This window comes from Astyanax mexicanus, chromosome 10, assembly GCF_023375975.1.
Source record: "Astyanax mexicanus isolate ESR-SI-001 chromosome 10, AstMex3_surface, whole genome shotgun sequence".
In the NCBI taxonomy this organism is placed as follows: domain Eukaryota; kingdom Metazoa; phylum Chordata; class Actinopteri; order Characiformes; family Acestrorhamphidae; genus Astyanax; species Astyanax mexicanus.
In genome coordinates this window covers 51596008-51611030 of record NC_064417.1, presented here as the reverse complement: position 1 = coordinate 51611030, position 15023 = coordinate 51596008, and the positions used below count along the sequence as shown (strand labels likewise).

The following is a 15023-nucleotide window of genomic DNA, read 5'->3' as shown; positions in this document are numbered from 1 at the left end:
ATGGAGAAAACATGGAACACTGGTAAACCTTCCCAGAAGTGGACAGTCGACCGGAATTATTCTAAAAAGGGCATGGACAACTCATCCAGGAGGTCACAAAAGAACCCAGAACAAACCAAAGACAAAAAAACCTGTTGAACAAAACGAATGATCCCCAGCATTTTGGGAAAATATTCTTTTGACTGACGAGACAAAAGTGGAACTTTGTAAAACATGTAATTTCATAAAAAGAACATCAAACTTGACGTAAAACATGGTGGTGGTGGTAGTGTGATGATATGCTGTTTGAAGTCCTGAAAAAAGAAAATACGGCCATCAGTTTGTGACCTTAAGCTCAGGCTTACTTGGGTTCTGTAGCAGGACAATGACCTGAAGCACACAAGTCCACCTCAGAATGGCTTTAAAAAAAAAAAAAAAAAAGGACTAAAAAAAAAAAACCTAAACCAAAGTTTTGGTGTGGCCTAGTTAAAGTCTGATTGAGATGCTGTGGATGATTTTAAACAGGCAGTTTATGCATGAAAATCCTCCAATGTGTCTGAATTAAAACAATTCTATAAAGAAGAGTGGAACAAAATTCCTCCACAGACTGAAAAGACTCAAAAAGTAAAAGACTCATTACCAGTTATCGGTAAAGCTTAGTTGCAGTTAATGACATCAGAAGTGGCAAAACCAAGTAGTTACATTTAGGTAGGTTTAAATACATTAATAAATGAAATCATCGGTTTAAAAACTGCTTTTTATATTTACTTTATATTTTTCTTTGTCTGATATTAAAATGTCTTTGATACTATGAAAAATGTAAGTATGATAATAGAAAATGCAAAAACAAAATAAATCTATAGGGGCCAAATGCTTTTTCACAGCGCTGTATCTATAAAGTGCGTTCTGTTCTCCATTCTTCTGCAGCTGTGGAGAGCTGTGGAGATGTGCTGGAATGGAAATGATGGAAAGCCTGTCAGAAAGTCAGTGTTGCATCATCCAGGTCCTCCTCTCAGGCAGACAGTGAGTGTGGTGCTGGCTGTCCTTTAACCTTTAATGCTGCAGCGACAGTGCTTAATTTCATCAGCTCTGGCATCTATCAGCCGCATCCAGTCACACCCCGGGGCTAAGTGACTGAGGGGACAGTCGAGTCAAGGAAACCCAAAACTGAGTTTACAAATCCCTGCGGCCGGAGACAAGAGATCAGAAACACTCAGTAAACAGACGTGTGTGTGAGAGTGAGAGAGAGAGAGAGAGAGAGAGAGTGAGGCAGAGGGAGAGAAGACTCCGAAGAGAAGGGAGGTGTACTTATAAGGTTTAATCCAAATTTCAAAATCCATCGTTCTAAAAGGTGCACAATCAATAAACGTCTATTTTTTGGTCTATTTTAATACATAAGTCGCACTGGATTATAAGGCACATTTTAAAATACACTATAAGGAACTTCTTATTCAGCAGGGTAGCTAAGCTACATAAACAAAACTGTAATGAAATCAAGACATTCTTTTAAAGTCAAACGAGTGGATGTTAATCTACACAGATTACTCTCCTAAAATCTGTTTATTTGGGTGAGCCGAATTTCTCCAGCACTAAGGCGGGGGAGCATTAGCATTAGCAGCTAACTGTTAGCGGTTAGTGGCTAATGTCAGTCAACAGCGCTACACTGAGGAACATTGAGTGTTCCGGTAAACCAGGACAATATTAGCTAGCGGTCGTCCCAAGTAGCTTGTTTTAACACAGTAAACACGCAGGCCGATATACTTAACTCTAACCAAAGAAAAGGCTAGCGCGGTTAGCAGCTAATGCTAATGCTGCTCCAGCAGTGATAGCCAAGGTTAGCAGCAGGCTACAGGCCAATAATACTCACCTCTAAACAGGGAAATAGCGGTTAATGCAGATAATGTTAATGCAACTCCAGACTCCAACCTACTTGGCTCTGATTGGCTAACAGCACTGCGATGCTTCCTGCACGACTCGCAAGCCGTGGTGGGCGTGGCCATGAATCCTAACTTATGTCAGTCTGGAGGCTTTTCCTAATTCGCTCATATTTCTGTAGATATATAGGGGTAGAAGCAAAGTTTTACACGCAGCATGCACATACACAACTCCTTTACCTGACTGTCCTACTGTATTTAAACCATAGATGTTTGTTCTAGGTCTTTTGTGACCTCCTGGATTAGTTGTCCATGCCCTTTTTGAGAAATTTTGGTAGTCCAAAATTAGTAGTCACTCCTGAGGAATGTTCCGCACTGTTTCATGCTTTCTCCATTTGTAAATATATAGCTCTACATGCTTTCTAGCTAAATCACACCACTAACTTAAATAAAATATTAAAGTTTAGAGAATAATCATGTGCGTTAAACATGACCGCATTAACATGTCTGCCCAAGTAACTCACACAATCTAAAAATCTAAAGTTCACTGTCATATCTGGGCCAAAGCTCTTTAAAAATGTAAAATTTGTTTAAAATTATGGCCCACAGAGAAGGTAGTGTTTCTGGATGATGTTGATGTATGGCTTCTTCTCTGCCTTTTCCAGCTTTAACCTGCATTAGAGTATTACAGCACAATAAACTGTGTCTATAGACAGCAACGATTCATGCAGTGATTTCCAGTACAGAATCATTAGAGCCTGTTTTTTAATGCAGTGCTGCCTGAGGGCCCGAAGATCACCAGCATAAGTTATAAATGACTTTATTTATATATTTTTTATGAAATAAATGGATTTAAGAAACTGAGACTGGGTTGTATCTCATACTAATCAACTGTTTGGAAACAGTTTCTCATTCAATATTTTTTTCCAACATAGTATATTGAATAGTGAAGTGATTCAGACTATGAAGGAACACACAAGGAATCATGTAGTAACTTAAAAACAGTGTTAAACAAACCAGAATACTCTTATCTGGGGAGCTGTTTGTTAACTTGTGGTTTCTGAAGCTGGGAACTCTGATGAACTCCTGTACAACAGAGGAAACTCTCACCCTTCATTTCCTGGGGTGATCCTAATGAGTGCCAGTTTCATCACAATCACAATATTTTTGATGATCTTTTGCGGTGACTGCATGTGAGGATACCTTCAAAGTTCTTGAAATGTTTTAAATAGACTGACCTTCACTTCTAAGGGTGCTTTCACACCCGCCTCGTTTGGTCCGGACTTTTCGGACTTTTCAGTTTGGTCTGAACTAAAGTAGCAGGAGTGAAAGGGGCTGCGAACCAAGGTCCGGACCAAAGGACCAGATTTTGGTCCAAACAAAAGAGGTGGTCTCGGTCCGGATCTTCTGAACCATGGTCCGGTTCTCCTGCAGTGTGAAAGCACTTTTCTGGATGGTTCGACTTTCGGACCAGTTACAGGAAGCTGAGCAGGCGTTCCTCAACAACGGCAGCAGAAGAAGAAAAATAATCGACTACTACTGGCTGCAGCCTGCGGGAAGGCGGAGTTGGACGTCCAGTGCGTCCAGTACCACCCACTTTGTCCATGCCACACCTTTTCAGTCTTGCAAGCTTGTAGTGTAACACAGTATTTAATCCAGGCGACGCGGCACATTATATTTAAAGTCCGCTACCTGCCCTGTACATTGTTTACTTCCATTCAGAGGCGGAGCTAAGATATGATGCTGACAAAGTGGGCGGGACTGGATGGCATGACGCTAACAAAGTGGGCGGAGCTGGACGCACTGGTTGTCCAACTCCGCCTTCCTGCAGGCTGCAAACAGTACCCTCTCAAAATAACCGGAAAAGCAGGAAAAATGAGCCGTGGATACAGCTGCTTCAGGACGAACACGTTCGTTTGGTGAATTTGAACTAACCTAGAGTACTGTACTGAAGTTCCTGCTGCTGGTATAAAAACCACTATGGCAGCACTACTATGGAGACGAAATGAATCTATTCATTAAGGCTTTCCACCGAATGAACCACCCGCTGAATTATCAACACGCCAACGTCAGACACATGTCCTTCTAAAACCAATCAGCGTCAGGTTAAGGAAAACGCATCGATACGTAAGTGATGATGAAAGGATGTAGGAGAATTACACAAAGGTATTTGGTGCGCTCCCTAAACTGCAGTGTGAAAACAAAAATAAGCAGACCAAATATACACAATGTAGCAGCACATGAACCTCGGTTCGGACCACGGTCCAGAGTTTCAGGTGTGAAAGCACCCAGTCATTTTTTTCTTTATCTAGTTAAGTAGTTATTGCCATAAAATACCTCTTCACTACTTTACTTTAACTGATGCTCTCAAACACATTAAGAGGCGAGAGATCCAAGTAATTAACTCTTGATGAGTTCAGCACAGCTGTTAACTGAAAGTCTGAACTCCAGGTGACTCTACCTCATAAAGCTGACTGAAAAAATCCAGTCAAGATGTTCAAAGCTTGAAAATCTTTGAACTAAGCAAATCTAAGCAAGAAAATATAAACCTATCTGGTTTGTTTAACAGTTATTTGCTTACTAAACAGTTACATATGTTTTTCCTTCATAGGTGTGACCAAACCTTTCACTGGTACTAAAATACGTAATTAAATAATTAAAGCAGCTAATGTATGGCCTTGTATTTGATGCATGCATTATAGGAGTGGGAGGGGTTTGGTTTATATCAGAATTTATGTGACGTACAAGATGCTCCAAAGAACTTTGGAGAATTTGGGCCTTATAAAACCCTTCCTCACTGAGATCTCTCTCTCTCTTTCTCTCTCCCTCCCTCCCTCTCTCTCTCTCTCTTTCTCTGATGTGCTTTTTTGATGATGAAAAAGCTTCCCTTTACACAGGCCCTTCACTCTCTATGACGCTCAGGCGAATGTTCTCCTTTAGTGTTGGCTCCAAGCGCCGCCCGCTAGCCCTTCCCCGCTGGGCCTCCTCCATTACTCCCCATTAACACGTACACCCAGCCGTTAGACTGTTACAGCGCTAAAATATCTCCTTCCATTGTTCTATCCCTCCTTCCCGCCCCCACGGAAAGATGCATTTCCCATACATTCGGAAATCAGAGCCATACTCTCTCGACTCTCGACCTTCTGATGTCGATTTAGTTTTTTATTCAAGCTCAAAGGAAATGGTGACAATGATAAAGAGAATAAATAAAGTAATGCAATATCTCGTTTAGCGTGCTTTTCTCCATAACGCCGTACGTGGGACGGGGAGTCGTGAGATAAAACTGAATTAAAAGGAGTTTTACATTTAGATGCTGAATGGAGACAGATCCTTCAGCTCCGCCGTTCTTCCCCCGGCCATAAAAGACCTGTCTTATTCTATTTAGCAGCACTCAGATCATACCGAAGTCTGCTGAAAGTATGCACAGGGAAAAAAAAAAAATCAAATAACAAATATCACTCTGCTAGAAGGATCTGAATTCACAGATGTGTAGAAAGTACAAATAACACGATACCACTGTTTTATGTACTGAAACCAATACTGTAACTTTAAGGTCTGCCTATAGTATCATAGTATCAATATCAATGAAATACCAGCTTTTCCCCTTTTTAAATTAAGGTGTTTATAATATTGTACATCTGCTTCTTGAAACCCTGTGTCCTCATATGTGGACATTACATATTTTCTTCACCTTGATACTTAATGAGTTAAAAAAAAAAAAAACATTGACCAGCACCTTTATCCTCATATGGAGACACTGACTGTACCATATGACAACATTACAGTCAACTAAAGAAGAGAGACAACAAGAAGGCGGGAATCCCAGTCGAATTTTCTACAGCCAGTCCAGTCAAAAACATGGGCAGGTAAAAATCATCATCCAATTTTATGTTTGTAACAAGTTTATTTATTTACTGTAGAAAGCTAAAATTTTGTTTTTGGACTAAGTGGATCCTTCTGATCTCAAATGGCAAAGATACTTATACTTTTTATATTAAATGTTAAAATAAACTACTGTCGCCATATGAGGACATTGTTTTTGTGCTAAAACGACTTCCTGTACAAAGACTAAGTTTAATTTTTATACTTAAGTTAAGTCCAGCTAATCCCAGAAATGAAAAAAAGAAAACATTTTTTTGTGAATTTACAAGACTACAGTGTTTATTATAAATCTGTTACGTGATTTTCTGGAAAGATTATGTGCAAATGGAAAACACAAATGATCTGTTTTATAACAGAGCTTCTAGATTGCAATAAAAAAAACTGCCTAAAATTATAAAGAAAACAAAAATGTATCTGTCTTTGTAATATTACTGCTGTATCGGTTATAAACTGTCATAAATCTAAATCTAAACGTCCATGTCTCGGGCTCAATCCCATTTCTAATTTGCACCCTGCTTTCACTTGTTTTCAAGTAACACTACTTTCCTTTGGAACAGAGGTACAAGATGAAGGAATAAAATTCTTAAGCTAAAAATTGGGAAACCCTTCAAGCTCCGGATACATATACAGCTGTAGGAGCGCTAAAATTCAGCAACCTAACTGCTGCTAATGAACTAGTTAACTTTAGCTTTATCATATATCTCAAGAAAGGGGGCAGGTGGTGCAGCAACTATTTATTATTGCACGTTTCTTAAATCCGTTGTGAGGGGGAGCTGAAATTAGCTTTATAGCTTTTTTTTTTTCAAACCAGCAATTTCCCGATCATCGTAGCTGTGCCTCAGTCAGCTACTACACTACTATTAAATTATGGTTATATAGTTACATAGTATAGTCATTTATAACAAGGAAAAAACTCCAATTTGTAGTTTTCTTTGGTCATTTGTGTCGCAATCTTGCCAATGATTCTTATAGCCCTCGAGTGTAGTTCTCTGTTTGAAGGGCCACGTAGCCCATCAACTTCCCTCTAACCCTCCAGCCTAACTAGAATTAGCACTTCCTACCCCTAGACGTGCACACACAACAACATAGGGGTAGGGCTAACTGGTAAAGCCAAGGGGTGAAACTGAATTGGGCCCAAGTCACTAGGGGTGCAGGAAAAAATCGATTCAAGCTCGAATCAAGTTTCTAACATTGAACGATTTAGAATTGATTCTCATTTTCAAAAATTTTTTTTTTTTTTGGCGGGTGCAGCTACTGTCGCATGGAGCTCATACAGTCTCGCAGAGCTCACCTACTCTCCTGCGGAGCTCTTTAACTGTCGCGAGGACGTCTTACAGTCTTGCGGAGCTCACCTACTGTCCTGCTGTTAAAGAGCTCCGCAGAACAGTAGTTAACCTCCGCGAGACAGTTAAAAAGCTCCTCGAGACAGTTAAAAAGCTCCTCGAGACAGTTAAAAAGCTCCGCGAGACAGTTAAAAAGCTCCGCGAGACAGTTAAAAAGCTCCGCGAGACAGAAGCTGAGTTCCGCGAGACAGTTAAAAAGCTCAGCGAGACAGAAGCTGAGTTCCGTGAGACAGTTAAAAAGCTCCAAGCGACAGTACCTAAGTTCCGCGGTACAGTTAAAAAGCTCGCGAGACAGTTAAAAAGCTCGGCGCGACAGTAGGTGAGCTCCATGGGACAGTAGGTGAGTGTCGCGAGACAGCAGCAACAGGAAAGGTAATGTTTTTGCTCTTACTGCCTCTCCCTCTTAGGTTACAGAGAGGCGTGTAGTGTGGTGTTACGGTGTTTGTTGTAAAGTATGGAGGATGAAGGAAAATAAATCCAAACTATTTGAAAGAACATGAAAAAAATCGAATCGTGACCCAAGAATCGATTCTGAATCCAAGTGTGAGATTCCCAAAGATTCACAGCCCTATAAGTCACCCAAGTCACCCACGCCATGCTTGTCTTTCATTTTAAGAGGCTGCAATCATTGCAGAAACGACCGTCATAAAGCAGCTTCAACACAAAATAACCCTCAGCACTTTTTTACACTCCGACACGTTGAGTTTAATTGTGCCGAAGCGGCCGGCACAGACAGACAGAGCTTCACATGGAGACACAATACTCAAATATTTCAATTAAACAACAGAGAGAGAGAGAAAGAAGACATATTTTGGGAAGAGATGAGTGTGGTACAGAGGGCCAGAGGAAAAGAAGAAAAAGAAGAAGAAGAAGAAGAAGAAGAAGAAGAAGAAGAAGAGGAAGAAGAGAGAGCAGAGCGATGGACAACAGCAGGAAAGTGAGAAAATGAATTGAACAGAGGGAAAGAGAAGAGGGTGATGGATATTGGTAGAGAAAAGGAGAAATGAAGTGAAAAATTGAGATGCAGGGGGAGGAATGGAGCATGTGACAGCCGGGAGAGACACAGACAGATGGAGAGAAAGAGAGAAAGAGATGGAGAGAAAGAAGGGGAGAAGGAAGGAATGAGGGAAAACAGATCAGATGGTGGAAACTGAATCTCAGTGTTTGCTGACATGGCTGGCAGAGGGCAACGGGGACGAAGCAGAAACAAACAAACGTGATTCTTTCAGTCAAACAGAAGGAAACCCTACTTTAATTATTTATATTCCTGAGTGTGTTTATGAGTCTACACTGTAAAAAAAAAACACCTGTAAAATACAGTCAGAATGTTTCTGATGGTTTTGAGACTGCACTTAAGGATACCTTCAAAAATCTTGAAATGTTTTTTCTTTACTTACTTGAGTAGTTATTACTGTAATATGGATTGCTTAAACTTGAGCTTCTGTTTGGAAATATTTTCCAGTTCTGGGTATTTAACATTTCTCCAGCCCCAGTGACGTGTGCGCACCGGGAATACACCTATTTAATACCTACTATTTAAAAACAGTTAAATATATTGCAGTGTATATAACGCAGTGTATATGCAGTGTGTGTGTATATATATATACACATATATATATATATATATATATATATATATATATATAGATACATAGAAAGATAGATAGATACTTTATTGATCCCCGAGGGGAAATTCTAGTTTTTTTTTTTTAGATAGATAGATAGATAGATAGATACTAATATATTATATAACGCAGTGTATTTACCGCAGTGTGTATAATGAGTGTCTATATATCGCAGTGTATATATAATGCAGTGTGTATATAACAGTGTCTATAACAGTGTATACATAACGCAGTATACATTTAATGCAGTATATAATGCAGTGTGTATATAACAGTGTGTACATAATGCAGTGTGTATGTAACAGTGTCTATAACACAGTGTATGCATAATGCAGTATATAAAACGCAGTGTATATAACGCAGTGTATGTAACGCAGTGTGTATATAGCAGTGTGTATATAGCAAGTGTGTATATATCGCAGTGTATATATAATGCAGTGTACATGACACAGTGCATATATAACAGTGTAAATATATATTGCAGTGTACATAACGCAGTGTGTATATAACAGTGTCTATAACATAGTGTATACATAACACAGTATATATGATGCAGTGTATAACACAGTGTGTATATAACAGTGTGTACATAATGCAGCATGTATATAACAGTGTCTAACACAGTGTATACATAATGCAGTATATATAATGCAGTATATAACGCAGTGTGTATATAACAGTGTGTACATAATGCAGTGTGTATATAACAGTGTCTATAACACAGTGTATACATAACGCAGTACATAAAACACAGTGTATTTAACAGTGTGTATATAATAGTGTCTATAACAGTGTATATAAAACGCAGTATATAAAACGCAGTGTATACAACGCAGTGTGTATATAACTGTGTATATAACAGTGTGTATATAACTCAGTGTGTATATAACAGTGTATACATAACACAGTATATAAAACACAGTTTGCATCTAACGCAGTGTGTATTTAACGCAGTGTGTATAACAGTGTCTATCACACAGTGTATACATAATGCAGTTAATAAAACGCAGTGTATATAACAGTGTGTATATAACAGTATGTATATAACGCAGTGTGTATATAAGTGTTTATAACACAGTGTATACATAACGCAGTATATACATAACACAGTATATAAAACACAGTGTGTATCTAAGGCAGTGTGTATTTAACGCAGTGTGTATAACAGTGTCTATCACACAGTGTATACATAACGCAGTTAATAAAACGCAGTGTATATAACAGTGTGTATATAACAGTGTGTATATAACGCAGTGTGTATATAAGTGTTTATAACACAGTGTATACATAACGCAGTATATAAAATGCAGTGTATATAACGCAGCGTGTATATAACAGTGTATATATAACGCAGTATATATAACGCGGTGTATATAAGGCAGTGTGTATATAACGCGGTGTATATAACAGGGAGCAGGAGTTTTATGGGAGTTAAGCTGTGCAGTGATGACAGCGCAGACACTAATCTGAGTTGGCGGCTCTGTAATGCCCTGAGACTCGCTGCACACTGCTCTCATTCTGGATACTGGAAAGCAGCTGACCTCGTCCACCCCGTCGCGCCTCTCTCTCACGCGCTCTCTTTTTCCTTTTCTCAATCTATCTCTCTAGCTTTCTCTCCCTCTTCCCCTCTTTCTCTTTCTCCCTCCTTCTCTTTCTTTTTCTCACTCGCTTTCTCTCTCTCCCGCTCCTATTCTCTGTCTTTCTTTCTCTCGCTTTCTCTTTCAGTCTCCCTGGCTTTCTCTCTCTCTTGAGTTTTCTGCCTCTATCTCTCTGGATTTCTGTCTTCTGCTCTCTCTCTTTCCCTTCCTCCCTCTCTCACTTTCTCTCTCTAACCCTCCTTCTCTTTCTCTTTTGCTGTCTTTCTCTCGCTTTCTCTTTTACACTCTTCATCGTTTTCCCGCTCTCTTTCTCTCGCACTCTCTCTCACTCTCCGCCTCTTTCTTTTTCTTTCTCTATTGTCGTCCCTCTCTTGCTTTTTTTTCCTCTTATTTTGTTTTTCACTCTCTCTCTGTTGCTATCTATCGCAATTTCTCTCTTTTGCTCTCATGCTCTCTCTTTCTCTAGCTTTCTCTCCCCCAGCTCTCTCTCTCCCTCCCTCTCGTGCTCTTTGCCACTTTCTCTCTTTTGCTCTCTCTCTAGCTTTCTTTCTAGCGCTCTCTGTCGCTCTCTCTCACTCTCTCTCTCTGTTGTTGTGTAGTGATTGTGTAGAGTAATTGGTTTTGCTGGTTTTAGTAGTGTGTCCATGCAGAGTGGATCAATAACCTAATCAGAGGGGGACGCAGAAGTGAGAGCGGGATGCGGGAGTGAGAGCGGGACGAGGGACGCGGGAGTAAAAGCGAGACGCAGGAGTGAGAGCGGGACGCTGAAGTGAGAGCGGGACGTGGGACGCAGGAGTGAGAGCGGGACGCAAGAGTGAGAGCGGGACGCAGGAGTAAAAGCGAGACGCAGGAGTAAAAGCGAGACGCAGGAGTGAGAGCGGGACGCTGAAGTGAGAGCGGGACGTGGGACGCAGGAGTGAGAGCGGGACGCAAGAGTGAGAGGGGGACGTGAGAGCGGTACGCATGGGTGAGAGGGGTACGTGAGAGCGGTACGCATGGGTGAGAGGGGGACGTGAGAGCGGGACGCAGGAGTGAGAGCGGGACGCAGGGGTGAGAGCGGGACGCAGGGGTGAGAGGGGGACATGAGAGCAGGACGCAGGAGTAAAAGGCGGGACGCAGGAGTGAGAGCGGGATGCAGGGGTGAGAGGGGGACGTGAGAGAGGACGCAGGAGTGAGAGCGTGACGCAGAAGTGAGAGCGGGACGCAAGGGTGAGAGGGGGACGCGAGAGCGGGACGCAGGAGTGAAAGGCGGGACGCAGGACTGAGAGCGGGATGCAGGGGTGAGAGGGGGACGTGAGAGAGGACGCAGGAGTGAGAGCGGGACGCAGGGGTGAGAGCGGGACGCAAGGGTGAGAGGGGGACGCGAGAGCGGGACGCAGGAGTGAAAGGCGGGACGCAGGAGTGAGAGCGGGATGCAGGGGTGAGAGGGGGACGTGAGAGAGGACGCAGGAGTGAGAGCAGGACGCAGAGGTGAGAGCGGGACGCAGGAGTGAGAGGGGGACGCAGGAGTGAGAGGGGGACGCAGGAGTGAGAGGGGGACATGAGAGCGGGATGCAGGAGTGAGAGCGGGACGCAGGGGTGAGAGCGAGACGTGAGAGCGGGATGCAGGGGTGAGAGCGGGATGCAGGGGTGAGAGCGGGACGCAGGAGTGAGAGCGGGACGTGAGAGCAGGACGCAGGAGTGAGAGCGGGACGCTGGAGTGAGAGCGGGACGTGAGAGCAGGACGCAGGAGTGAAAGCGGGACAAGTGCTGAGTGCAGTAGTGAGGCGTGGACGGCGTTTCCACGTGACATAATTCTTACCTGCTGGCAAAATGCTCAATCCGACTGTGTGTATCCGCATGCGGCAGCCTGGGAGAAGAACAAGGCCTGCAGAACACAAACACACATATATATAAATACATATATATATATACAATACACAACACACATTAATATTATTATATATGAACTTTCCTTTCCTGGGGGAATCCTGATGAGTGCCTTTTTCATCATAACTCATCATTACTTAGTTGAGTAGTTATAATCTGGATTAGAACATTACTCAAATATTCACTATTCACTGTATACCTGTAACTCTACCTCTTCACTACTTTACTTTAACTGATGCTCTCAAACACTTTATTAAGAGACAAGAAATTCAAGTAATTAACTCTTGATGAGTTTAGTACAGCTGTTAATTGAAACCCTGAATTTAGGGTGAATATGAATAATCCATTCCAAAAACTCACTGTTTTATTTTAAGTCATACTGCCGTGTTAAATTATACTGTAGTGTCAATTTATGCTTAAAAACGCTCTGCTGAAGTAAATATATGATTTGATATGATTAATATAGCACTGCTAAGGTAAATTCATGATTAAACTAGCTCTGCTGAGGTAAATTTGTCACTTTAATAGCTATGCTGAAGTAAATTTATGATTAAAATAGCTCTGCTGAGGTTCAAAATGTTCAGTGATCACAAAACAGGAATATGAATGAATGGTTATTCTGTATTTTGTCTCTCTCCAGGTGCTCATTAGATTTGTGCGAGTGTGAGTGTGTGTTCACAGTGAAACCACTACCCCCAGCACATTCAGACCAGTCTTCCCTCACTTTGCTTATGCTTAAATCCAAGGTAAATTTATGATTAAATTAGCTCTGCTGAGCTGATGTAAATATGTGACGTTACTAGCTATGCTGAAGTAACTTTATTATTAAATTAGCTCTGTTGAGGTAAATATATGTTACATTTGTGACTACTAGCTCTGCTCATTAACCAAGATAGCTATGCTAAAGTAAATTATAATTAAATTAGCACTGTTGAGGTAAATTTGTGTCTTTGTACTAGCTATGCTGAACTAAATTTGTATGATTAAATTGGCTTTGTTGAGGTAAATATGTGACTTTAATAGCTATGCTGAAGTAAATGTCTTAATAAATTAGCTCTGTTGAGGTAAATATATGTTACATTTGTGACTACTAGCTCTGCTCATTAACCAAGATAGCTATGCTAAAGTAAATTATGATTAAATTAGCACTGTTGAGGTAAATATGTGTCTTTACTAGCTATGCTGAAGTAATTTTTTATGATTAAATTGGCTCTGCTGAGGTAAATATGTGACTTTTATAGCTATGCTGAAGTAAATGTCTTAATAAATTAGCTCTGTTGAGGTAAATATATGTTAAATTTGTGACTGTTAGCTCTGCTCATTAACCAAGATAGCTATGCTAAAGTAAATTATGATTAAATTTGCACTGTTGAGGTAAATTTGTTTCTTTACTAGCTATGCTGAAGTACATTTTTATGATTAAATCGGCTCTGCTGAGGTAAATATGTGACTTTAATAGCTATGCTGAAGTAAATTTATGATTAAATTAGCTCTGCTAAAGTAAATGTATGTTAAATTTGTGATTTTATTAGCTCTGCTCATTAACCAAGAGCTTGTTTTTTATAAAACACACACTCGCTACTTACTCAGTCCACAATCACTCACTCATCATCAGGAGAGGTAAATGAGCAGCCCCTCGCTAACGGGGACACACTGCGTTTCACCAGTACCGGCGTAATAGTGCGACACACACTCACGTCTCGCCGCTCTCGGCTTCCAGGACCGTCTGCACCGGCAAGTAGCCTCTCTGAGGATGTTTGCTGAAGTACTGCTTTGATCGGAACTTGTTCTTAAGAGTCTTTGCAAAGTCCCGCATCTTCTCCCCCGAGGTGGTCTGCATGGTCATTACAGAGGCGATGAAAGGAGAGATGAGAGTGGAAGAGGACGAGAGAAAGAGAGATAAAGGGAAGATAGGGAGGGGGGTGAGGAGAAGGGTGAATTAGAGGAAAATGGAGCGAACAAATGAAAAGGAAGCAGAAAAACAAAAATCCATAGTTCATCTTCAGTAACCTTTAGATGCAGTATTCTCCTGCAGGCCTATCTCTCTCGTTCTCTCTCTCCATTTCTCTCTCTCTCTCTTTATCTACAGAATAATTGTGTGCCTCTAAGCTCATCAGTTCATCTCCAGCCGAGCAGCAGCTGCAGACCTAGGCAGTCCCTCTTACCGTGGGCTCACACTAGCAGGCGACAAGTCGTCTACGTTTTCCTGAGTTTGTCTCTTGAAGGAAAACGTATTTCAGATCAGTCAGAATTAGTGTTAATCTTGATTTAGTTTTAGTCTTAGAGCGCTTTAGTTTTAGCGATGCTCACTGCTATCTTACACCCTGTGAACAGTCTTTATTTTCACGTTTTCCACCTGCTTATTTTAAATAGCAGCAGTGCTTCTGAATATATCTACAATGATGGGCGTGGTGGTCTAAAAGTGAGGTGTTCAGGTACATTTCTGGTATATTGCTATCTCTATCTTGGCAATAGAAAACACAGGAGCTCCACTGACTGAATACAACAAAGACGGATGGCAACAGTCAGACGTTTATAACTATCTTGGCAGCTATGCAGGTTGGCTATTTTTACATCAACAATAAACAGAATACTGTTCCAGTAAACAAGCTGCTGGAGCTCCTTCACAGTGTGAACGAGCAGCTCAGTTTCCTCTGCTGAGAAGAGTTTGTTGGACACGTCCAGGTAGCTGCACCGTGTTAACCGGGCTAACCGCGTTCAGAGCCGATAGAAGCGTGGCTCTATCCGGGAAGACCCGCGGTGGAGGCGTGTGTGTTTACATCAACACGGAATGGTGTAACAACGCTGTGACTGTCGCCAAACACTGCTCTCCGTTGGTGGAGTTCCTGATAA

At 41.4% G+C, this 15023-nt stretch overlaps 1 protein-coding gene across 2 annotated transcripts in view; it reads right to left on the bottom strand.

Moving 5' to 3' along the window:
- Nucleotides 1-15023, bottom strand: part of drp2 (dystrophin related protein 2) — a 277743-nt gene that overhangs the window by 38309 nt on the left and 224411 nt on the right. For both annotated transcript variants that reach the window (XM_049484130.1, XM_049484131.1), the window contains exons 16-17: nucleotides 13868-14004; nucleotides 12103-12168 (exon numbers count right to left, since the gene is read on the bottom strand). In XM_049484130.1, coding sequence (XP_049340087.1) covers nucleotides 12103-12168; nucleotides 13868-14004 — 203 coding nt within the window. The remainder of the gene's footprint in view (nucleotides 1-12102; nucleotides 12169-13867; nucleotides 14005-15023) is intronic.